This window comes from Metopolophium dirhodum, chromosome 9 (genome assembly GCF_019925205.1).
Source record: "Metopolophium dirhodum isolate CAU chromosome 9, ASM1992520v1, whole genome shotgun sequence".
Classification (NCBI taxonomy): Eukaryota; Metazoa; Arthropoda; class Insecta; order Hemiptera; family Aphididae; genus Metopolophium; species Metopolophium dirhodum.
Genome location: NC_083568.1, coordinates 7,037,186 through 7,065,015, shown reverse-complemented (window position 1 = coordinate 7,065,015; position 27,830 = coordinate 7,037,186). Strand labels below are relative to the sequence as shown.

At 42.4% G+C, this 27,830-nt stretch overlaps 1 protein-coding gene across 1 annotated transcript; it reads left to right on the top strand.

Annotated features, from left to right (window-relative positions):
- The first annotated feature begins 448 nt into the window (after positions 1 to 448).
- LOC132952177 (toll-like receptor 6) lies at positions 449 to 27,608 on the top strand. The gene is made up of 2 exons (XM_061024369.1): positions 449 to 4,774; positions 26,603 to 27,608. Exon 1 carries the CDS (start codon positions 861 to 863, stop codon positions 4,740 to 4,742), a length of 3,882 nt encoding a protein of 1,293 aa, XP_060880352.1. The 5' UTR covers positions 449 to 860; the 3' UTR covers positions 4,743 to 4,774; positions 26,603 to 27,608.
- Positions 27,609 to 27,830: the final 222 nt, after the last annotated feature.

Here is a 27,830-nt window from a genome sequence, read left to right as displayed (position 1 = left end):
AAACCTTCGGGTCGTCGTGTAGTGTAGTAGTAGTAGTGGTGGTGGTGAAAAAAAACCCGAAAGAAAACATAATGTTATCCGAAGAGAGCCCATTGTGCGACCCTGCGTTATACGACCGACCCCTGTGTCTATTGTCGGCGCGACACATATTTTCGACGGGCCGTGGGAGGGTGGGAAAAGAAGAGGGCGAGAGAAAAAATAAATACAGAACCGAAAGAATAATATCACTCGGCGGCGGCGCAACCACCGCAGTTACTTATGCACAGAAGCCGCCGCGGCCGAATCCCGGTGGGGTGGCCGCCGCCGCCGACAAACAAGTGGTTGCACTTCGCGCGCCAGCGCTTGACGGCGGCGGCGGCAGAGACTGCGGCCGTCCGCCGCGCGCTCTGGTGGCCGAAACGCGGTGGCCGTCCGTCGGCCGACACACACGGCCGCCGCCGATCGCCGCGACAGTTTCTCGCCGTCGACCGTACCGTTCGGTCCGCAAACGTTTTTGCTCGACTCTGCGCGCGAGTGTCCGTCTTTATTTTTTTTCCGTGTCCGTGTCCGTGTGTGTATTTTATGTGCGTCCGTCGTTTTACGCGTTTGTGATTTTTTTTTCGATTTTTCCGTCGTACGCCGTACGCGAGCCGGAGACACTCCAAAGTGTCAAACAACAATAATAATATATTGTTATTGTTAATTTATTATTTTTTTTTTTTTTTTGGGAAAATTAGACAGAAAAAAAATCGTAAAAATTTTTTTTGCCGTTTTTCTCACGCGATGTGCGTCCGGTGACGGTTTCGGGAGTGAGTTTTTTTTTTTTTTTTTTGACCCCCCCCGACCGACCGATTGCCGCCGAAAACTGTATACCGCCGACGATGACGTACCGTCGACGATACGCCGCCGGCCCGTTGGCGTGGCTGCTGATGTCGGTGCTGGTGTCGCTGTCGGGCACCGCTCGCGCCAACAACGGCGACCCGGTGTGCGACTGGCAGCGCGTGATGGCCGCGGACGAGGCGCAGCCGCTGCGCGTCGTGCTCAAGTGCTCGTTGCGGACCATCAACAACGCGGACAGCGTCATATCTAACCTGACGTCCGCCCAAATGGACATGATCACCAGCCTGACGCTCAAGTGTAGCGACGTAATATTTTTCGAGAGCAGCCTGGAGAACAGCTTCCTCACGCAGCTCCGGCGCCTCAACCATCTGGACCTAGAGTACTGCAAGATCAAGTACGTGCCGCCCGCGGTGCTCAGCACGTCCAGGGAACTAAAGAAATTGCGCATCCGCACCCACAACACCGACTGGTCCGCCATGACCATGGACTTCCATTCGGACAGCCTGCGCGGGCTCGTCCAGCTCCGGGAACTCGACCTGTCCGATAACAACATCTGGAACCTGCCGAAAGAGCTTTTCTGCCCGCTGGTCGGACTCGCAAACCTGAACCTCACCAAAAATCGGCTGCAGGACGTGTTCGAGCTGGGCTTCTCGGACTGGGGAAACGGCCCGACGGCACCCGGCAAGACGTGCAACACCGCGCTCGAGAACTTGAACTTGGCCAACAACGACATCATATCGATGCCCGATAACGGACTGACCAGCCTCAGGGCGCTGAAAAAATTGTACTTGCAAGAGAACCAGATCAACCAGATCGCGGACCGCGCGTTCGTCGGACTCACGTCCCTCAACGTGCTGAACGTGTCGAGCAACCGGCTTTCGGCGCTGCCGCCCGAACTGTTCCATTCCACCCGGTATCTGCGCGAAATTTACCTGCACAACAACTCAATAAACGTACTGGCGCCGGGATTACTCGAGGGACTCGACCAGTTGCTCGTGCTGGACATGTCGCACAACGAGCTGACCAGCACCTGGGTGAACCGCGACACGTTCTCCGGTCTCGTCCGGCTGGTGGTCCTCAACCTCGGCCACAATCAGCTGTCGAAAATCGACTCGCACGTGTTCCAGGACCTGTACAGCTTGCAGATACTCAATCTCGAGCACAACAACATCGAAATGCTGGCGGACCAGGCGTTCGCCGCGCTCAGCAACCTGCACGCGCTCACGCTGTCGTTCAACAAACTCAAGCACATCGAACCGCTGCACTTTTCCGGGCTGTACGTCATCAATCAGCTGTTCTTGGACAGGAACCGCATCGACACGGTGGACGAACACGCGTTCCAAAATTGCACGAACCTGCACGACTTGGGCCTGTACGGTAACGCGCTGCGGCAGGTGCCCGCCGCCCTGTCCAAGCTGCACATGCTCAAGACGCTCGACCTGGGCGGTAACGTCATCAGGCACGTGAAAAACGCGTCGTTCGACGGACTCGACTTGCTGTACAATTTGATATTGTCCAACAACGAGATCGGCAACCTGACCGCGAACACGTTTTCCACGATGCCTCTGCTCCAGGTGCTGAACCTGGCCTTCAACCGACTGACGCACGTTGACCAGCAAGCGTTCGGTACGTCCAACAAGCTGCACGCCATCCGGCTGGACGGTAACGCGCTGTCAGATATAAACGGTATGTTCGACGGCTTGTCCAAACTGGTGTGGCTCAACGTGTCCGACAACCAAATCGCCAATTTCGATTACTCGTACTTGCCGTCCAGCGTCGAGTGGCTGGACATGCACAAGAACGCCATCAGCAACCTGGGCAACTATTACGTGCAGCGCGATACGATACAAATAAAAATGTTGGACGCCAGTTTCAACCGCCTCACCGAGATCACGGACACGTCGATACCGGACAGCGTGGAAAACGTGTTCCTCAACAACAACCTGATACACAAAATCAAAATCAACACTTTCCTGCGGAAGGCCAACCTGTCCCGGGTGGTCTTGTACGCCAACAAAATGGAGTACATCGACATCGCCAGTCTGCGGCTGGACCCGGTGCCGGAGAGCAAGGAACTGCCGCAGTTCTACATCGGCGACAACCCGCTGAAATGCGACTGCACCACCGAATGGCTGCAGCGCATCAACCAACTGAGCGTGCAGCGCCAACACCCCCGCATAATGGACATGGACTCGATCATGTGCCGGCTGGTGCATTCCAAGACCGAAAAGTACAAACCGCTGTTGGACCTGAAACCGTCGCAGTTCCTGTGCGAGTACGAGTCGCACTGCTTTTCCGTGTGCGAGTGTTGCGACTTTGACGCGTGCGACTGCGAGATGACGTGCCCCGACAACTGCACGTGTTACCACGACCACGTTTGGTCGTCCAACATCGTGGACTGCTCGAACGCCGGGTACAAGTCCATCCCGGCCCGGATCCCGATGGACGCGACCGAGATATACCTGGACGGCAACGATCTGGGCGAGCTGTCCAGTCACGTTTTCCTCGGCAAAAAGAAACTGCAAGTGCTGTACATGAACAACAGCAACGTGGTGTCGCTGCACAACAAGACGTTCAACGGGGTGCCCGACCTGCGGGTGTTGCACATCGAGAACAATCAGCTGGACCGGCTCAACGGCGGCGAGTTCGAGACGCTGCCCAAGCTCGCCGAACTGTACCTGAACGACAACCGGATCACGAGCGTAGCGAACCGGTCGTTCGCGCCGCTCAAGTCGCTGCAAGTGCTGCACCTGGAGAACAATCAGATCAACGAGTTCCGGCCGTGGCAGCAGCTGAACGCGGCCAACACGCTGACGTCCGTCTCGCTGGCCGGCAACACGTGGCTGTGCGACTGCGACGTGATCGTCGGGCTCGAGGGGTGGCTGAAGAACAACGATTACCCGCCGTCGACGATGCTGTGCTCGGACAAGACGACGCCGGTGGCCTCGGCCATCCAGAAGTGCCAGTCGGAGCGCGACACCGGGCCCAGCATCCATCGGCCGTTCTACAACACGTCCGTGCTGGGCACCGACTACGTGCCGTTCGTGGCCGCCAGCCTGGCCCTGTTCATCGTCGTGTTCGTGCTGGTCGCCCTGGCCCTGGTGTTCCGCGACGACCTGTGCCTGTGGGCGCACTCCCGGTACGGCGTGCGCGTGTGCAAGTCGCCGTCGTCGAGCGAGACGGACAAGCTGTACGACGCGTACATGGTGTACAGCATCAAGGACGAGGAGTTCGTCAACCACATACTGTCCACCAGCCTGGAGCGGTTCGGGTACAGCCTGTGCCTGCACTACCGGGACATACACGTCATCAGCCCCGCGTACCTTATGGACAGTTTCCTCGGGGCGTCGGACGCGTCCAAGCGAATAATCGTCGTGCTGTCACTGTCGTTCCTTCAAAACGAATGGGAGAAACCGGTGTTCCGGACCGCGTTCCAGGCGTGTCTGGAACGGGCCAAGACGAAAAAGCAGTCGGTGGTCGTTTTGCTGACCACCACGATCACGCCGGACCGGGAGCTACAGGCGCTGCTCAAGTCGTGCGACGTGGTCACGTGGGGCGAGAAGCGGTTCTGGGACCGACTCCGGTACCTGATGCCCGACCCCAAGCCCATGGCCAGCGCCGGCGGCGACCTGAAGAAAGTGATATGCGACGGCCGACCCGTGGCCAGGTACACGGCCGCTCCGACGTCCCTCGAGGCGTGGATCCGCATGAGCCCGGCCTCGGTGACGCAGTCGCAGGCGCCCACGCAGAGCTCGTGCATGTCCGAGGAATCGTCGCAGAGGACCACTGACGAGGACGAGGACCCGTCCAACCACAGTTACGTGTCCATCGATTACCAGCAGAGGCATAAGCTGCACCACGTGTACAGCAGCATACCGGACCCGATTTACAATCAAGCCGGAGGGAGGACTTATTTCGTTTAGAGTACATGATAGTACTATAGTCATCATAGTCGGTGAGTAAAAAATAATAATCATATTATAATAATTAGGTACGCAACAGCAATAATAATAATAATAATATAACGACGATAATCATACCAAACGACTACGACAGTCTAGTTCGAATGGATTTCCTTATACAGGAAACTGCGGTGCTCGATAATTTGCGGTCTCGTAGTCACGTTTTTTATTTATTTATTTACATTTTATATGTGTTCTGTCTGCACCTCGCGAAATATCTCTTACTCTCGGATATTCTCCGAGCGCGGACGGGCAAAAAAGAATCGTACTATGCGTCGGTATAGAGCCAATAATATAATATAATAAAAGCCAATAATATAATATAATAAAAGTCGTAATATTACTATTATTATTTTCGTAGGCATATAAAAAAAAAACACACGCACACGGTAGTGGGTATACTCAGACGTCCAGCGAAAATCATATGATATATTATTGTGATTTACGCGGAAAAAACAACATTCTAATTGCCACGATTCGCGTGCGCGCGAGCACACAAACGACAACAACGCGTTTACTTGGGTATAGTCTCGAACAGTGTATTAACTTGCACGACGGTTAATTATTACTATTAATATCGACTCGGCCGCGGCCCGTCCCGTTCGACGTTTAATTATACCGCCGACCGTCGAGTGTCTTAGTTTTTTTCTTTTACTCGTCTCCGCGACCGTCGTATTATATAATATTGTATATTATATTAAATATTCTAACGAGCCATCTCCTCCGCGACTTACGGGTGGGTGTAGGCGGGTGCTGCGTACCTACGATTGCGTCGGACAAGCCGTTAATAGTAAAACGATAATCATTATCGTCACGATAAACCGCGACCTGCAGGAGTAGATATTATGCGCGCGGACCGTCGCGACGACGACGACGATTCGTCTCCCGCATGATTTCCGGGCAATCGCGACCGCGGCGCGCGCTCATGCCAAACAACGGCGCGCGCGACAAATATCAAAAAACGATAAAGTGTGTGGGCAGTGAGCGCGCGTGCACGATGAGAGATACCTACGCGGCGGCGGGCACCGCGAGCAGGAGTGAAATAGTAATAGTAAAAAAATAAAATAAACCAACACGACTAATCCCGAATATCTACACAACAGTTTACGTCCGTGCACCTTATATTATATTATATCGACGGCACATAGTTCGGAAATTATTGGTTTTACGTCGAACCGGTTTCTCTGCGTATTATTTCATTTTTTTTTTCTTCACCACCATTTTTTTTCTCCTTCGGAAATTTCGCTTCTGCCCGTAGATCGTTATTTTTTATTTTTCTTAACGATATACGCCCAACGTTAATTGCCCCGATCCTGTTTTTCTACCGATTACTTAGGTTCTCTCTGATCAAATATTAATTTAAAATATATATTTATACACATGTACCTGTGTACGTATAATATATGCTGCGGGTATAGTTTTTGTACAATATTATTATTATTATATTATCATACGCTCGGCCGATATTCGGCGCGCTCCTCCCCCCACCCCACCCGCCTTGCACAATAATACGCGCGTACGTATATTATGATTCGCTGTCGCGCGGCGACTGTAACATTATATTAGTAGCATAGGAAATTGGTACTTAAACAAACTAACGGGACGTCAAGTAGCCAAAATGAATGATGACTATACCTATACGTCATATTATTATATGGCCGGCAATTACATGACGTGGTACCTCTAACCGTTTTACGCAGACGATGGTGACTTGTCGAGGCCCGCTAATTTTTTTCGGATATAGGTACTCGCCGAAAACGTACAAATACGAACCTGAAGAAAAAAAGATGCGGCCGACTCCCCGTGGCGAAGGATCGTGTAACGGCAGTTACTTGTTGTTAAATGATAATAATAATAATAATAATAATAATAATAATAATAATAATAATATATATAACGTTATGTATTTATTTTATGAGCACAAAAAGAAATTAAACATTGAGTACCCTGCCGAATGCCCTCTGACGACCCTACGCGGTACCCATATGGACCCAGAATTCATGTCATTGTTCCAACGCAACGGTAACATGGGATTCCTTTCAATAATTGTACCTATACCTACCTACTGGTTAGTGGGTATACATATAATACCCGTACGGTCTTTCGAGTAATTCTTTTTTGCAATATAATACATAAATATTATATCATATTATGACGTCGTTTTTTTTTTCCTGCTTCGTACAAATAAATAATATTATTTGTATCATTACCAATATAGAACGATAATATGCAATATTCGTGCAAACGCATTATTGGTAGGTACAACTATTATGTTGTTATCCTGGAATTTGAACACTCGGCGTGGAAAAAAAACCGACTGGATCGAGTTTATATAGTTCGTGTGATTTACACGAACAAAAAATAGTTGTGACATTCTATGAGATGTTGATAATCGAGTCCGACGGTTTTCATCGTACAAGGAGACGGGCAAAAAAACCATGTGATAAATAACAATTATGTATAGGTACTCATAATAATGTATATAAGCGAGTAGTACTTACTAATATTACACTTGTGTTTTCATAGCAGGTCTCGAAACGTATTGCGTTTTTTTTTTCATCTTTCTATGTAACATTAAATTAACCGCGTGTATAATAACATCGTATTATCGACGCTCGTTAATAATATAATAATATGGGTAATCACTGGTTTCGGAGTGAACCTGCAGTCTTCAATTCGATGGAATTAATTTTTTTTTTAAATTTGAATCCGCCACGTGACGACGGGGGTCCGGTGGAAAAATTCGCATCGCTGGGGGAGGGGGGGGGGGTCATAGGAGAAATACGAAAAAAACGCCTTTATTATTGCGCGACTCATCTCCTCACGCGCGTCCTTTGCGCCGCCGTATACTATGGCTTTCTCCTCCCGTCGTCGTTCTGCTCGTCTGTTTGTTTTTTCTTCCACCGGTCGTGCACGTCTTGTTAGCGTCCTCGTCGGTGCCTATATATATATATATATATATACTTGTAATAGTCGTACATAAATAATATAATAATATAGGTATATATGATGCACGTGGAGCGTAAAAATGTTTCCTCGTCCGCCGTAGCCGCCGCCGCCGTTGTCTCTTGTCCGCGTGCGTGTGTGTATGTGCATGGCCGGCGGCCGGATCGGTTTCCAATTCCTATATGTATATACATATAATATTATACAGTACCTATATACATATTGTTTATGTGTAATACACGCGTATGGGGTACCCGCGATGAAAATTACTGTTATTATGACGAACGGACGATTAGTAACGGTCTGCGCCGTGTGCGCACGGCGGCGGCTACCTATTTACAATAAGGGCATTTTTTTTCTTCTTCTTCTTCTTCTATACCCGCAGCAGTTATATATTATTATACTCTTCACGAAACAATAATATTATACACAGTCGTTATATTATGTACTGCATAATATTACGCTGCACGCACCGCGATGCTGTTCGGCAACAGAACGCGCTGTACTGCTGAAAGACGGGCAAAAAAAAAAAAAAAAATCACTATTGGCATCTCCCACCGAGACGACGATAATACAATTTTGACCGTGAAAACGCGATTCCCGTCGGTTTTTTTTGTCCGTGTGAAATCGTCGGTGCTTTTTTTCGATCGTCCATTCAAGAAGAATGTGACCCTAAATGTGTGCGAGCTGCTCGCACCACGTGTAATTCCTCCGGCCCGCCGTCGTCTCATCGCCCGTGTACCTATCTATATACATATACACCTATATAGGTACCTCGTCATGTTATTATATATTATATTATTATTATAGTTATAATGTTATAGTCTCGACGCGCGCGCGCTGGGTCCCGTCGTCGAGATATTTTCGATTTCGTTCTTCGCGAACAACGCACGAATCATGATGATTATATATGTACCGGTCGCCCCCGGGCCCTCGGATATACCTTAAGTGGGCTTGTCAGTAGGTATACCAAATAAAATAAAAATAATAATAATAAACAAAAAAGAACACCGGATTTCCACGCTACTTTCTCGACCGTGTAATTTTTATTAACTTCCCCTCCCAGGGGCTTCTTGTTGTTGACGCTGCCGCTGCATATAGTTATATATACATACTAGGTAGGTATATGTGTTTATAATACATACATATATATCTATACGTACACATATATACCTGCAGCAGCTAACTGCAGCTAACCATCTTATTTATAATTTTGTACGCAGACAACGCCGGTATACTTGACTGGAAATTCAACGAGCCAAGCACACCCAAAATGTCAATTACATATTTTATGTTACATAACGAGTTCGGGCGTACAATAATAATATATACACAAAATAATAATAATATAATCGTCTTCCACACGCGTGCACAACTTGGCGGCTGATGTATGGCGTGAACGACATTTTTTAACGAGCTCGGTAAATTAATTTAACTATATTATATACCAAACCCGGCTAATCTGATTAAAAAAAAAAAAAAATTTTTGTTCGCTTATGTAAGTCGTGTGCAAATCGATTTGTGTCCTTATTAATATTAGTAGGGTCCTCGTGGACAAAAAAAAAAATTATCATTTCATCATAAATCTTTGAAATTAATATTAATGTTTCGTTACAAGCAGTTTTTATCGTGTATAGAAAAAATTGGCACCGTCGTAAAATCACCAATTCGTCGATTGACAGAACAAATGGAAATTGTAGAATCGTTAAGCGCAACGTTCGCCGTTGCGCTGCAGCATCGTTTACTTTAGGACGGTCGGTGTTTTTTTTTTTTTTTTAAATTAATATTCTCCGTATAGAATCGTCTCGAGAATTCCAAAGTCTTGCCGTCTAGACAGTAGACACGAAGGCGTACAACACTACGCGGAGGGGTCTATATCTACGACCGAATTGGATTGTTTGTTAATTGAAATTTCCGTGGGGAGGCGACGGTCAATTCGATTACACGAAAGACCGCGGACGGTATGCGCGCACGACGACGAATTTTCCCATTGCTCTCTCGCGAGTGTGTGTGTGTGGGGGGGGGGGGGGTCGATAGAAAAAATACAACATATATACCTACGACCCGTAGGTATATTAGGTACTGCAGTATATAGAGGAGGCGACCGACCGCGGGAAGAAGGGAAAAGACTGAAAAGTAATAAAGAAAAAAAAAAAAGACAGAACGTGTATATACACAGTGCTGTAGTAGGTACGCATCTAATATAATAATACGGTATCCTCCCTGCAATTAGCAGCGAGCTGCCTAGCTGCAGGTCTCTGGCGAAAACAAAACAAACAGACAAAATAAAAAAAAAAATGTTCTCGAAACCGTGACTAGCGACGAGCGCCAATGTATATAATATATTATATTATATATACGCGGTGCGGCCGCCGACAGGGAGGACGGGTGTACATAATTATTACCGAGTTATGTTCTATCTTTTTAACGTCTCGTTAACGTCCTGACGTTAAAATTAACAGTTTCCCTCCCTTTGATCGTCCACACACACACACACACACGTACGTGTATAAACATTAAGCATTATACTGCACACACACGCACGCGCATACACATCGCATTTATATATTATATATATATACATTTTTTGTCTCTCTATATATATATACCTTTTTCCTTCGTAAATCATCCTCTTCCTCCCTCTCACCGCTCACCGTGACTCAATACCGACATTTCGCAATTAAGGACATCAGTGGCGGCGGCGGCGGCGGCGGGGATAGGACGTATTGAGTCTGTGTGATTAGATCCCCCTCCCCGCTACCGCGGTACGCCGTGCGACTTAATTGATATGTCAATTTGAGACTCGTTTTCCCGCTATATATATATAACTTACCTATATATAATATGTACGTGAAGTCGGTCGTGATCCCGAACGGGGCACTAATGAGGTGTGCTCATCGCAAAAGGTTTTTCGCCGATTTCTATCGAGGGTCACCGTCGCGGGAAACAATGCAGCCGATTTGCGGGGCTTTTTTTTCTCCTCTTCCCTAACCATTTATTTTTAAATTACCGTGTTTTCGTGCGATTCGCCGAGTAATTATTACTATCATATCGTCGTCGCCTCTTCCACTGTAATAATAATAATAATAATATAGTCATTTGCGTCGGTCCCTCGCGCACGCGCTATTTCATATATATAATATAATATGGGTATAGTTTAATCGGACAACGATCGTTGCACGGTTTGCCCTTAACGGAAGAATCTCCGCGTATCTCGCGTGCGTGAATATTATTAATACGCCTTTGGAGATAAGACATTATAATATTGCCCGTGTAGTTTCCTACAATATTGCATATGGGTACGTGTATCGATTTCCGCAAGATCGTGTGCTGTTGTTGTATAAGTATTCGTTTTTGTCGCCGCCGTGGCGTTGAAGTCTCGTGTATATATATATATATAGACGCGAAGACCGTGCGCCTCGCGTTTTTAACTCGATCTGTACGCGATAACCACTTATACCATCGCAGAGACCATCTATAGGTACCTATCTACCATGATATACCTACACTGGGAGAACGAAAACAAAAACCCGCCGATTCAACGCGGTATCGCCTCATCTTTATAACTCAATTACCAGTAGTCCGTCCGATTACACGCACGGTGTGTATATTATATATTTACATAATAAGGACAAAAAAATAAATGACATCACCAAAAGACCTCGTCATAATAATATAATATACCGCTCGCGATATTTAAAACGTTAATAATTAATGACATTATATTTTTTGATGAGCTCGGGCGTTTAATGGTGTATATTCACTGCTTCGTCGGTACCATTATAATATTATAGTGAATAGTGTTCATGATATTGTTTAATACGCACACACACGCACACATATAAACATATATATATATATATATATATGTATAAACCTATATATTACTGTGCGCCGTCGTAAAATAAAAATGTAAATGTGAAATCTGATACACTCGTGTATTTTTTCTCATATTTTTAAAATTATGGTCGTAATTATACTATAATATCAGCTCTGGACCGTTAAATCCGTCATTCTATTATCGCGACCGTGTGCGATGCACTTTATACGTTGTCGTTTGAATGTTCGACGCCGAAACTCGTCAATATAATATGGTAGGTAGGTATATATGGGTATAATAAAAAAAAAAGAAAAATTAACCGTGGGAGAAGTACGATAATAACAATAAATCCAAACGATTTTTTTTCCCTCGTAACAACACGTCATGACCTTGTCGTCGGCGCAATCGGTGCGTCGAGTTATCTGCACGTTATAACATTATGTCCGGTGCAGCGGTAGAGATAACATAATATTTTTGTCGGATTTCGGCTATTTAGTACAACGGTCGTAATAATAATAAACAATATTCACGTCCGTGTCGCCCGTCATACGCACACGGAAGCGCGTTTCCACTATACCTCATGTCATATTATTATTATGTACAACTGCTTCGTGGGGTAATATAATATTTTAATATAATACAATTTTAATACCGCGCACTAGGTATACCGTACAAAATAATATATTACCGTGTATTTTATGCGTGTAAAACTACCACGACGACGACGACGACGACGACGGTTGTGTTCGGGCACCAGCACACAATAACTGGGCACGCACGTAATTATCTCTGGTCCGAATTAACGAGCCGTTCAATTTACACACACGTATATTGTATAGGTATAGTGTGTACGTATCGTATTATTATAATACTCGGCTCTGGTAAACAAACACGACCGCGTGCGACGGCGGGGCCGCCACACTATGTTATACGACTGTTGAAAATATACTATAAATAATAACAGTAGGTAATGATAAAAAAAAAAAAAAAAGCCGAAAACCGCGAGAAAAATTCTCATAAAGTCATAACCCACACTCGTATATTGTAATAATAATTAATATTATATTATTATAATGCTATATAGTATAGATAATTGTTTCCCTCCGCCGCGGCGAAGGCCTCCTGCGACCGTTTTTATTATTTTTAATTATAATAATATACCTACGTGTGCGTGTGTAAAGAGGAATATAATACTCACGGCAATACTCTCTCTCTCTCTCACACACACACACACTATCTCGCCTCTCTGTCCACACGTTTGTAATAATATGAAAATACTCGTTTATCCATTTCACCGATATTAATAATATTACGTCTTGTAAAATATGTTATAAAAATCGTCGTATATTCGACGCGATGACGGCGGTACCGATATATTTTATGCGCAATCAATAAATACCGAGTGGGGGGGGGGGGGGGGGCATCCTCCGCCGCCGCTTCGCGAGCTCGTATATGTGTGTTTACACGCACCTGTCGGCTTTGGAATAATTGGTCATTATTTCTGCGCATAAATCATCGTCGAGTTTACACACATATACAACATAATGATAATATGTATACCTGCATAAAGTGTAATAATAATATTATTATCACATATAGGTCTTGTGGGTATTGTAAATATTATGCGGTGGCTTCGAGTCGAGGTGGCAGGCGGCTAAATGAGAAACTATACGTACAGCGCGTGCACACACACACCCCCGGCCGGTGTAGACTGTAAGGTTGGTATACTCGGGTATATGTGGTTGTATATAGGTATACTACCAGAAGGTAGTTGTACGTGTGTAAACTGGTTCCCGGTCTGAACGCGGCTTATTAGCAGCGGTATTATTATTATATTATATTGTATATTGGTTTTCGGTTACCCGGTCACAATTATTTTTTTATTTTCATATCGGCGCGAGGTGTTTCTGGTGAAATACTGAAATATGATGATAAACCGCCGCCGCCGCGAATGACCGCATTACGTCTGCGGTAATCGGACCCTTGGCCCGGTTTTTGTGCGCTCGGAGTACAATATTTTTGTTCGACGGGGTCACGGGGAGACAACGAACAGCTGAGAGCTGTTGGTGGCGAGGGACGAGGATCGGATGGCTGCCGCGGATTCTTAGAAACAGAAAATTTGTCCGGTGGTTCTTGTCCATTATTGTCGCCCTCGCGCGCATATTGTTCGAATCACAAGTATTGCGCGGTCGTCCGCGTCAGTCCCCGTGTACACGCCAATAATAATTTATAATTTATTGTCCGACAATTTTCGCGCCTATACACATCCCCTCGAGTAGGAAAACGGCTCCGTCACTCGCCCTCGCTCTCTCTCTCTCTCTTGTTATTTCTTTCTTTCGGATGACATACCGCGATTGGTTTTCGGCCACAAGTACCTATACCACAATACCGCGGTTCTATACAAAAAGCATACAATACATTATTAAACCTTATATATTGTAGCTGGTACAACAGTCTGGACAAAACACCCGTTCAAACTCGCGAACGGTTACGATTTTTTTTTTTAATTTCCATGTATGGCTATGTGACCGCCACCAGTATGACCTATGCAACTGCCCTCGCTCGTTCTCTCTTCTCTCGCTCACTCTCTCACTCTCTCTCTCCCTCTCTGCTCTCTTTCTCTCTGGTATATACCTATCTAATATTATATTATTTACCCTAATCATTTTTGAAATCGAGAAATTTCGGTGTCAACGCTTAATTAGTAATTACCCGCGATCGATGTCAAAGTCATGCACGTGCCCACCACAATAGACCTACGCCGCATGTATATACATTAAAGTAATTAATAATTGTTATATTACATTAACCGCGCGGTATATAGCAGAAATAGTAATAGTAAATAACATAGGTACTATACATAGTATTATAGCATGACGCGGGCAACCGTGAACGTTAAATATCGACGAATTTCAATCATAAAAATCTGTCTTCGTAAATTTTTTTTTCCGCCAAAAAACATGGATATTGAATTTTTAATGAAAAATAACGGCTTTTGTGCATGGCGAATTGGCAACGGTATATAATACCTATTCTTCGCGTCATCTGTGAGCAGTCGAGGGATTTAAAAAAAACTATATATACACGCTATAATGTAATGTATATATCGATTCTTGCGTTTAATCCTTGGCCGATTTCTAATGTCATTACTCATTTTGTGTCTCGATGGAACAAAAAAAATTATCGATACATTTCGGTACAATCACGCACGTCCGTCATCCGAAAAAAATAAAATTCACTTCCTTCCAAACATATTATAATCAATATTTCATCTATGCCATGTCTTTGGTACAATTGTACCTTAAGGTACATACATAGTTTACAATGTTTACATGCGAACGTGGTTAATTTCGATAGATTACGAGGGGTTAAAAACTGATTAACGTTTAATTATAAATGTAAATAAATTCATTCTGAAATATGAACACGCCTGAAACCGACTATACTGGCTGGATCCATTAATTCACTTTCCTATACAAATCGACCGCGCGAATCGGGCCCTGGAATCTTGCGAAACATATTATAATCGACATCGATTCATTTATTTATCGTTTCCCTGCGCCGCGGCCGTCACCGTCGGCGTCTCGTTGCGGCACCGGTTAAACGAACCGGAATCGTCCATACATTTTGACGGACCTCCGCGAGAAACCCCTCGGATATGAAAAATAAATAAATAATAGTAATTAATATAATAATCTTCGAGCCAGAGCGCAGACACTACAGTCTGCAACAGCTCCCGACACTACGGTATTTATATTATATTATATTATACACTTATTTCATCGTGTCCAGAGTTTAATATATAATAATATAATAACAACTATTCAGTCACAAGGTCGTATCTCTCCCCGGGGTCTAATCGAAGAGTAACAACGAAAATAATATAATAATATAATAACGTAATGTATAGAGACAATAAACGTGCGCTAACCTTATGTCCTATATATTATGTTAGGTATGGTATACTATATACCTGTACATGTTATACGCTGCCGCCGCCGCCGCAGTGGCGCAGTGTATTGTGTATACCTCGCAGTGCATTAAATGAGCGGGGCGGGAAGAGGACAGTGTGCGGTAATTTGAGAGAGTGAAGAAAAAAGCATTGTTGGGCCGTGTCACGCATATTACAATTTATTTCACTTGACCGGAACTAGGCTGTTTCGACGGGGCACGGCGGGCGGAATGGTTTTGGAGGGGGGGTGTACTTAGGCGAGGGGCGGGAGCGGCGGAGTAAGTCTATTGTATATAGTCGGACGAGCACAAGCTACTGTCACATCGTACGCCCACAGTTCACGATTATGGATAAGAATATTATACTGCCGCAGTACCTACCTATAGTTTCCTGTTCGCATAGTTGGCGGTATATTCTGTGCAGTTACGATTGTTACGATACCACCGCGCACCTAGACGATTTAGATGTATATATATAATGATGACGATAACTGCAGAGTGCATACCCTATATCACTATGGTATTATTATGTATATTATTATCATTTAGAACTGGCCCGGCTAGGAAATTGAAAAGTTCTGCTTCGGAGGCCATAAGTCGGATAAGTATATTATATCTATATGTAATAACACCACAATACTATATTAATATTTCTGACGTAACCGAATGCGCCAACACGTGTCGTACGCATATTATACGAGATGGCCGTAGATAAGTCGTAACGTATACACTGTACACACACACACACACACACACACACACACACACACACACATTGCAGATAAATATAGTATTATATAGTCACGAAAACGTACGTTTAGGTACGCGAAACGTGTAGTGTGCATATTAATAGTAGAAATCGGATAATACTCGATAATATGATAATGACGACGATAGTAATAATATAAAAATTTAATTTTAATTTTTGCGACGTTTTCCACACATACCTACACACCGCTCGTTTATCGATTCGATAAATGTCTATATTGATACCGCGATGAGATGTAAACGACCGATCGCGCACATCAATATTATTATTATTATTCGTAATGTGTTGTGTACCTACGCCGTATAATTTATTATAAAACTCGCGTATATGATCGTGTGCAGTAATCGGCCGATATGCATAATATTATCGTACAATATATTTTGGTAACTATAATAATATACTGTTAATATTGCGCGACGTCCACACACTGTACCGTGTAAATCGGGGGAGTTAATAATAAATTCTTTGGGTCTCCTCCAAAGCGATTTGCATATAAACGAAAAATAATAATACAATATTAAAGGTACCTACGACGAAAAAAAAAAAAAATTAAACAATACGTGGCGGTCGAGTCGTGGTCGTAGTCTCTCCTCTTGCCGCAATCCGGCGCGGCGATGGCTGTGGCGGCGGCGTATGCTGCGCGCACGTAGGTACCAGTTTTTTATAATAATAATAATACGTACGGAAGAACAATGAGACGTAAGTATTATAATTACCCCTCTGCGGTCCTCGTAACAATATCATCTCGGTATATTATTATAAATTATTATTTTCCACATATAAAAATATCGTGAACGTATCGATAGCAATAATTAAACGGTCATTAGGAATGCTCGTGTCGCCCACACGGAGCGCATATTATCATCATCGTATTTTTAATAATAATATTATTATAATAAGAAAGCTCTGTAGAACAACACAATACAATAGGTAATAGGAGGCGCCCGCCCCCGCCCCTTCCACTCTCACGCCAAACACAATTTCCGTCGAAATCTTTACATAATCTTTGAAACCGCGGAATAATACCCATCACGAGTGATGTGTATTATTACTACACCAGGCACAGGGTGTGCGTCATCGCGGAATACTCGCCATGTATACCGTAAGTCGATATTACGTCCGAAAGAACTCGATTCGAACCTCGTCCGGGGCGCCGTTAAGTCCCCAGTCGCGTCATGTATGTACGGCTTTACCGGAAGACGCGGGAAATATTATATTATATACCTATTACATATTATTATAATATTGTAAAATATACCGCCGCAAAAGCGTCTCCGCAAACGCATTATCACGTGTCCGGTCGGGGGCCGGATGCGCTCGGTCGGCGAAGCCGCGCACATGCGCCTTGGGGAACACGATTTTTTAAAAACCGACGGCGAAAGAGAAGAAGCAGAAGACGACGAGAGAGATAGGGAGAGGGAGACGGCACCCCTCGACCTCGCGTGAAGCCTATAATTTTCGACCGCGCGCGCCCAAGACGATGGCAACGACGACGACGACGACGACGGATCTCCTCCTCGCAAATAATAATAATATAATGACGAAGTGGAAATGAAAAATATACAAAAAAAAACAGTAAATAAACACACACCACGCACACACGAGTTGTTAGACGCGTAACAATAATAATAATACCCTGGCAATCGTCGTCGGTTTGCCGACTCGTTAGGTATTATATGCACAATATATATAATAATATGTGGATAGGCGGTGTTGTGTATATTATTATAATATACGCTGCTGCTGTTGCTGCTCCTGCTGCTTCGGTTGCGGCAAACCGCACGACGACGGCAGGGCGAAATAGTATGATATAATATTATCGTATACGTGCGGCTGTGCGTTGTCTGTTGGTTTTTGTGCGGTCTGTTTTCGGTTTTTATGAAAAATATATTCCGCTGCAAGGTCTCTGGCGATCACGTAAAAAAAAACCAAAATATAAAAATCCTATTAAAGCGTATAATAATATTATACTTTTCGGTTTTCACACCCGGTGCTTTATAGCTGGCGTTTTAGGTACCCGCGGCTCGGAATCGCCACTCGCCACTTGTTTTATTGTGCCATTAGCGCGGCGGCGTCCGCGCTGCAGTCGTAGGCGTACGTATTACGATATTATTTAAATATCATCGTCATCACTGTATATATATATATATATATATACGCCGGTAGTACCACCTATCATAATACTATTATAATATACGAATGCGATAAGAGGCCGAATGAAAATAATATGACGTCCATTCCGACGACCATCGTGACCTAGTGCCGCGGTAACATATTATTATTATGACAATAGTAATCGAATTATCGCGCGCGAAGAGTCGCCGATCGAATCAACGATTATAAAATATCTACAGCACTCTCGCCCGTCGGAATGGTATTGTGTTCGGTCGCGTTTTTCGACTGGTTACCCGGTGGTTATTCTTTTTTATATTTGTTTTCTTTTTATTACTTTTTTTTAGAAATCGACCGGCGTCATTTACCCACCTACCTACATATCTGTGTGTATATATTATATATATATATATTGCGCGCGGCACCCATTGTTAACGATTATAATATTATATTATATTATACTACAGTACGGGTAATGATGTTTCGATAATGAAATTTAGTTTTACGAAAGCGGCCGACCCGGGTGGGTGGCGGGTGGGGTAGGGTAGGGGTAGAGGACGCCGCCGCCGCCGCCGCCGACGAAGACCGTTTAATCCGCCGAGTTAATTTCCGAACACAATGGGGTAACCTGTGTACGTACGTAGTTATTATGATTTTTTTTCCGTCCGTATTCGCGATACGAAACGCAGCACACAACACTACTTGTTTTTACTCGCGCGTCCGATACACGCATTTATTAAACGGTTATTTTTTTTTTGCTTTATTACAAGCCGAACAAATGTGAAAATATACTCCGATAAGTATATAATATTCTCGCGTGATTTTTCACGGCGATTGGCCCGCGGTGGAGCTCGTTTCTTGACCGTGCAATTCGAACGAGTTCGTTAAAACGGGATTACTATATATTATTATTATTATACGAAGATAGAACATAGCCTAACCTCCGCTGTGTGTACAGCGCTCATTAACAATATACACGGCCCGAAACACGTAACCGTATAATAATAATAATAATATGTATACACACACACTATTTGTCTAAAATATTACGTACGCGGAACGCCGCCGAGTGCGGCTTGCAACGATTGTAATAATAATAAAAATACGGCAGTGTACTTGTTTCGTATTTTAAAAGTGACTCCGAACCGTTCTCTACAGGACGATTCCCTTATTTTTCGTCAGCGGTGCAGTTATTCAAGTTTTGATATTTGATATTTTCAAATATTATACGCTCAAAGACCAAACTTCTGTATATCAAACGAGAACCTCTATTCACTGGATAACTCTTTTGAAAAACTTGACGTATACAAAAAAAAAATACACAAAGTTCGAACGATCAGAGATTTGGAATGACTGTTTTATTGAAGAAAAAACTGCGAATCGCCCTGTATATAATATACTCGGTATACGGTAATCGCATATTTTCTCGTGTACCGCGCGTTTAAAATGCACACCGCGTGCGTTCCGCGAGCTTATGGGCCGTCTAAATTTAACATTTTGCGAAATAACAATAACAACATTATCATTATTATTATCACGCGCTGCGAGTTTTACGGTCGATTCGGTTGTAAAATATCGTTGTACGACGTACGCAAAATACTGGCGAACCGACTGTAACGCGATTAGAAGGCGGAATTCGTTCGACTCATTGGTGGTGGTGGTGGTGGTGGCGTCGGCGGGGCGCAATCCGTTTAACGAAAACAATAATCGTCAATTAACAACTCAACTCGAGTCGAAACGAGTCGCCGCCGCGCCGACAAAATCGGTAAATTGTTTCGCGGGTTTTGTGTACATTATTGTTATTGTTATAAATTCGGTGGATTGAAGTACCCATAGCGACGGTGATGATATTTTTTTCCCGGCTGTGACACGACTAGTTTTCCGTCGTAAATAAGCACACATCCTCGATTCGCGATCCTCGCACACCGACGGAGCGCCGTACAACTATACTGTTCCTAGCTATTACATCACTTCCCAATGTTGTAGGATACATATTTTTTTCCCAAACTCGTCAAATGGATGAGATTGACATTGTAAATTTAAAAAAAAAAAACCCGTACACATACCAACACCGTGTAAAATACTGAAACGACACGATTATTATTAATTCGTCGTTGCCGTAATTGCACGACTCGTGTCTTAAAAAAATGTAAATCAACGTGGTGACGGCCACCGGCAGTCTCGCTCGGGGTTTTCTTCTCAGGGCTCGTAATATTATTATAGATTATAAATGATAATAATAATAATTAATAAAATGTAGCAACCCGCATACAATCAGTGCGTATAGCGACGATCGCAACATCGAAATCACTGTGACTTAATAATTATTATTATTGTTATCGTTATTAGTTATTACTGCGCACAAATCGTAAATATCGTAATATCATCGTGTCGATCGAGAACTGATTTACAACGAGACCAACAATCCGGACGCGACGTCGTACATACATAATATTAAAATAATTATACATTATATGCTTGGAGGCGCCACTGCCACCACTGTCCGGCAGTGGCGACGACGTGCGATATCACCACTGACGATAATGTTATAGCATAGTTTATTATTATTATTACTATTACTATTACGGAGTAACGTGACCGGTATCGTTCGTGAGAAAGATAAACGAACCCGACAGCTATTTTAATCTGGAACGGACGGGCTATTGGGACGTGGGCACACCGACTGCCCGCAGTTTATGTTATATTATTATTATAATGATATTATGTAAACCGTACTATGTGTAGTGGAAAAAAAAAACAACGACGACGACAACGACGGAACTACACGAGAACATTATAATATTATTATTATTGTTATTATTATGCGAGAGTAGCTGGCTGGATCTCCGACGTCCTGGGCCTGGCGTACCGTCTCGTCGTCGGACGTTGAATAATAATAATAATAATAATAATAATAGTAATATATTATAATAATATTTTACCTAATAATACGATCCGAGAGACCGATATTATAATATTTTTACGGAAAATACCTACGATGTTTTGCAATTACCGCGTTATACCGTGCATCCGCGCGCCGTGGAACGGACACATGCACACGCGAGATTAGAATATCATTATAATAATAATAATTCCGAATATTATGCTTGTATTGTATTATTATTATTATTTTTTTTTTAAATATTTTCTCCGCACTACCGATTCACACAGCGTGGACGTATATAATAATAATAATAATAAAAAAAAAAAATCGTGAATGCGAAGAAAAATAACTTGACGAAAAAAAATAAATATAAGCTATTTTATTATTTTTATTTTTTTTTACGTTCGAATTCGTCGAATATACGTGTATAATATATACACGCCATGCACTTGACCTTTTTTTCGAAATCAGCATAGTCACACTCCGCTCCGGTGGGGGGGAGGTTAACTTCTCCGTTCGAGTGGAGTGTAATTCCTCCGCCGCCGCCGCTGTTGCTGAGCACTCTCGAACGTCGTCGACGGGGAGAAAATAATACGATTATAATATATTACCTATAGGTTTACGCGTACGACTCGGGAGGATTTGACGATCGTCGTCTGAAATTACGTCCGGATGATAAGATAAGTGGCTAAAAATCTTTTAAATAGAAATAGTCCGCACCATATTGGTTGATATAAGCGGAGACTTCGGGGGGCGGCTCAAGTCCGTCTACAACTACCGATAACGGATTTATAACACGTTGTCGAGTCGTCACGGAACATAATATTTTCTGAGGCAAACCGACAAAATATCGTAAAACGGTTCGCGAGTATTACGTCGACCGTGTGTACGCTTCTTACCGCGATACAACCATGTTACACCTGTAAAATATATAATAATATTATACCTGTGGTGGACTTTCCTTTCCGATTATCGCAAGTACCGTAACCGCTGAAACGACGACGTATACAGTAATAAATAATAATAACGATAATAATAGGTAATGATAATAATAATTATTATCGTTATGATAGTTCATTGTTGTCGTCGTTATTATTGTTTTTTTTTTTTTTACGTCGTTTAGAGTAATAAACCACGACGCCCGTCACGGTCGACCTTTTCCGACTTTACCGGCGCAACGACACCCCGGTCGCGGTATAGGGTTAGGGTGCTCCCCCCGTGGTTAGGTATACTATATTATCATCACTTGGGCTAGGATTTATATACTATACACATTGCCATGTTTTTTTTTATTGTCGCGTTCTTTAAAAAAAACCTGGCGAATAGTCCACGAATCGCATCCTGTAATTCATATAAATATGATATTTTAACTGGGTAGATGCGAATTGGCTCGCATCAAACTATAACATTGGTTTTTTCACTCGGTCCGGTTTAAAATTAGAAGGCGCTTCACTTTCACTCTCGGCTTGCATATCATTATTTGTTTATTTTATCAGACATCATCATCGCGTATTTGCAGACTGGCCGCGCATACCTCAGCGTATTCTACTGTTAATTGTGTGTACCCTCCTAAACCCTCCTAATCTGCTGTTATTATTTTACATTGCACACGAGTTTTAACAGCGGTCAGCGGCGGCCGTTTTAAAATCGCCGACGTCCGAAACGTTGTACACAATAATATTGTGTAGGTATATCATTATTTCCTTCTCCTCCGCGGATGTTCGTATCACGCTGCCTTCGTATGCTGCTCACGGAAATGCCAAACGTCCGATTTATCTACTCCACTGCGCATACGATATACATAATAAATATTATATAATGTACACGATGTTAAAATATACGAACGCTAGTTACGCCGACGACGGCAGGAGCGCGCATTTCGTTATAACAATAATATCGTATATATGTGTGTGTGTGTGTGTGTGTGTGTGTGTGTGTGTGTGTGTGTGTGTGTGTGTGTGTGTGCGTGTGTAGGTACACCTACCTTATAATATATTATATTATTATCATTACATTATTATTGTGCTGCGGCCGACGACGGTAAAAATTCCGTAGCAGTACACCAGCTCAATGGGAAGAAGATATTTAATACACACAACTCGCCATTGAACACAGTTTACGACGGCGGTGTATTATATTATTATTATTATTATCATCGTACGCATATAACTAGTTTTCTAGTATTTTATTCGACGCGTTATTATTCCATATAATATTATTATAAAAGCCCGCGATGGCGCCTTCGCCGTCGTCGTCGTAGGATGGTACCCGTGTATAATATAATACGCGTTTGTATAACGATTGGGTTGTAAAGAAAAATAGGTGAAAACGACGTACTGTACACACAAAAGCCATATAAAAAAAATAATAGCAGTCGCCCATATAATATTATAATGCATAATATAATATAATATGTTATATACGCATATATTATGCACTCGAGGCTGTCATTAGATCCGTTGAAATAAAAAAAAAAATTGTAATTGAAATATGTGTAAATATGTAATAATATAATACATGGGACGTCGTACTTACTGTAGGTATAGTAGGTACCTATAGTTGTAAAATCTTTTTTTTTCAGCCCGTTACTGTGTTATTCGTTACGTCGAAATTAACCGACTTTAATCTCCAACGTACACAAATATTATGCAAATCACAACGGTCACGAAATTAAATTATTCTAGTTAAATTGTTTCAATCTCTGCAGGGATAGAAATATTGGTATAACAATAATAATAATACAATGATGGGTTTAAAGTTTCAATTCTAAGCTTATCAGAGATCCTAAACGGACTGGTACGGATCATAGATAATATAATATATCTTATATTATTATCTATGGTACGGATAGACTTATCGGCGGCAGCGTTGACGTAATAGTAACATTGAGTCGATTTATGATTACGCTTGCGCACGCGCATAGACTAGCAAGACGGAGTTTTATCGTTTTAATAATATTATTATGTCGTTGCGATGGATAACGATTTCGAGGACAACTACCACGGTATACTACGGACGTGTTTACTGTTTACCATAATATTATAATATTATAAAGCCGCGCGGTTAGACGACTTGGATAAAACACGTCACACGTCATATTATTATTATTACTATATTGTGTCCCTAGTTACCTGTAGTAGTACGATTGTGAATATTTTCTCGTCTTCTACGCGTACACAGAGAGTGTTCATCGTCGGGCCATGTTCGAGAGGTATCCCCCTCCACCCCCACTCGCCTATGGACTCGTTATGGTTAACCCCCTAGGCCCGTACAATAACAATGCGTAAGAATATTTTTTTTTCTTAGAGGTAATATTATTATCATTATTCTTAAATTTTAATACGCAGCACGAACACCTTGCCCAGGTGACAAATGTCGCGTTCACGTCTTTTATTTTCTGGACGGCGTGTTACACGAGTCACTGAAATAATAACGCGTTATCAATATATTAACATAAATTATACGTACTGGATACTGCAGTATTATGTAATAATATACATTAATATGCAGTATAATATAATATTATTCGTTGTCTGTCTCGGACTTCGTTGAATTTATCAATGTTATGGGTAATATTGTTGTACAGTACCTGTATGCGTTTAATTCGGCTATAAAATAAATCTCGCTCATATACCATGGTTGTGGCGTACAAAATATTATATTATACCTAGCGCTCGACGGCGGGTGACTTACCAGCACCGTCCACGACTACGGTGCAGCAGCGCGCGTAATAATTCGGAAAACAAACTTTTTAGACCCTCGTTGCCAAAAACCGCGAGCGGCGGGAAACCTGCGTCGTCTTCAACGGGCTCATGGGAATACGTCCATTAAGACAGACGTATAAAAATAAATTTAATTTAGGATTTTTACCTACCTCTTTGTCGGTATTTTTTGTGTTGTTTTTGCTTTCGTCGTTTCCACGGCAAAATGGTGTCCGCCAATGGTGCACCGACCGGAAGTCCGGCCATGGCTGCCGCCGCCGAGTGGGTGTCCCCTCCCCTGTGGTCGACGTCGCCGCAGGTGTATACGCGTATCGCGCGCGCTGGTCAAATTTCCGTTTCGCAAAACGTATTCGAGAACGATTTTTTTTCACTAGGTATTAAAAAAAAATTTCACGAAAAAAATACCAATCACGACGTACTATACCCTTTGCGCGTTATGACACCGTCGCTAAACCGCAATCGCTCCCCTCGAATATGCTTTACATTGTCGGTCGTCTACACAATATAATAGGCACTGTCTTAAAATATATTATACTACAATATATATATATATAAGTGGTGTAGTGTTTCACCCAAGAAACCGATACGAAACGGCGGTCTTTACTATAATAATATATAATAATATAGTCTTATAATATTTTCCCCCTCTGCGTACACATTTATTTATATTATATAGGTGCATATTATGCTTATAACACGCTTTGCCTATATATATTATGACGTATATATATATATAAACGAAAACCCACATAAACTTACCGCACCTATCTTTGCTTTATAGTGTTGTTTTTGTTTTCGCCACCACGTCTCGTCGTCGTATAGTGTTGTATGCTCCCCGGCTATATACCTGCTGACGGGGTGGAAAGAAGGGAGTGTGAACGAGCGAGTGGGAGACTGCATCGACAGAAGAGTCGGTGTGCGAGACAGAGATATTGTATAAAGAGAGAAAATGTGATAAAGAAGAGGGGGCGAGAGAGATTTATAGAACGAGACGAGGTGGACGGGGTTCTTCTTACGAGCCGTCGTTGTTTTTCATACAAATCGTCTCATTCCGCCACCGCCACTGTCGCCCCTCGCCGACGCCGCCTGTTTTCCACGAGAAGAAAACTACTTTTTCCGCCTCTTGAATACCCGATGGGAATTTATTATTAATACCGACGGCGTCTCCGCAATTTTAAAATATTCTCCCCATATTTATACCGTTTGTCCCACCACGCCCAATTGTCGTATTTTATATTATTATTATTATCTATATGTATATAATGTATATAATATAATGATATATATATATATAAAAGGCGCCCGCGAAAATTGCCGTCTTCTTAATGATCGTATAATAATATTATCACTGCCGTTATCTTATTTGCAAACCGTTTATTGTATAAATACAAAATACATTATTGTACATAATATAGCGAAATTGGGAGAAAAAAAATAACACGAGTAACCATACTGTGTATGACTATATATACTATATAGCTACATGGTCACGTTGCCTCCCTCCGACCATAAAATCTTATTAGCCATTTCATATTTGTATATTGCTGTTGTCTATTAGCGCACCCTCTTTCGATTCGTTTATACTAATTACGAATTTTTATTTATTTTTTGTTACAGATAAACCAGAAAATTACCAACCGCCGCCGCCGCCGCAGTCGTCGTGGACGGCAATGCTGGACTTACACACCCATCTGCTTCTTCTTGTCTGTAATTTTAAACGATAAATACTACGTGTAATTATAATATATTGTGTAAATCGAATTATTTTGTAAATAACCTCCGTTGTTATTTCATTTACGTTTTGTTTTAATTTTATATAGATTTTATACAAGCCTATTTTTTTTTTTTTCAAAAAATATTCATTTAATATTTTTTTTTTAACCTTCGTTAAAAATGACATACAGGCTAGACATTTTTTAAAAGACTGAAATGGCCTCGAGAGGTTTCATTTTTCCTTGTAGCTAATAAAAAGCCATATTTTTATAATGAAAAAAAAAAATACAATGTATTCGGGGGACATTATCCTTTTTTTTTTGTATTATATAAAATTGTTAGCGCTTATAATATTATGATGCACTCGATAGGTTAACCGTCGTCGGTTAAATTTTCAATTATTGATCCTGTTCGTCTGTTATTTTGATGATGTTAATGTATAGGCTCGGTCGGATCGTCGGCGTTGAAAAGTTCCTGTAATTTTAATTTCTTCTATAGTAAAAATATTTGAAAAAAAAAAAATTTAAAATTAAACATTTAAACATATACCGGTGCTTTTTAGAGTCTAGCGACCTAAAACTATAGCTCGACGTTGTGTAATTATTATTATTATATTATTATTATTATTATTATTATTATTATTATACTGTTATCGAATTTTTTTGTACATTTTTTTATACTAACCCAGCGTGTACTTAAATGAACGGACTGGCTCTAAATGCTTAACAGATACGGGAAACCTATTCTCCCCTCGTGTAACTATATTTCCCTCTGTTATTGTATTATAAGTGTTTAGTCTCTATGTGATTTATTTTGTATTATATATATTAGACGCACATTTAATGATGTATTTAATGATGTGTATAAAAAAATAGCTTTAATAAAAAGTCATAATTTATAATGCTCAAAATTTGTGTTTGAATTTTTTTTTTGCTACTGTCTTTTCGGGCGGATTTGAAAAAGTGACCTCCTCTTCCTCCTCTTCCATCACCTCATCATCATCATCATCATCCGATCGAGCTTTGTCTCTGCGTCGAACTCTACACCACATCGAAGACAATATACAATAATTTATATCGGTTGCAAGGACGGTGCACGCGGTTGTACCGACCGACGCTTCGAGGATGTATAG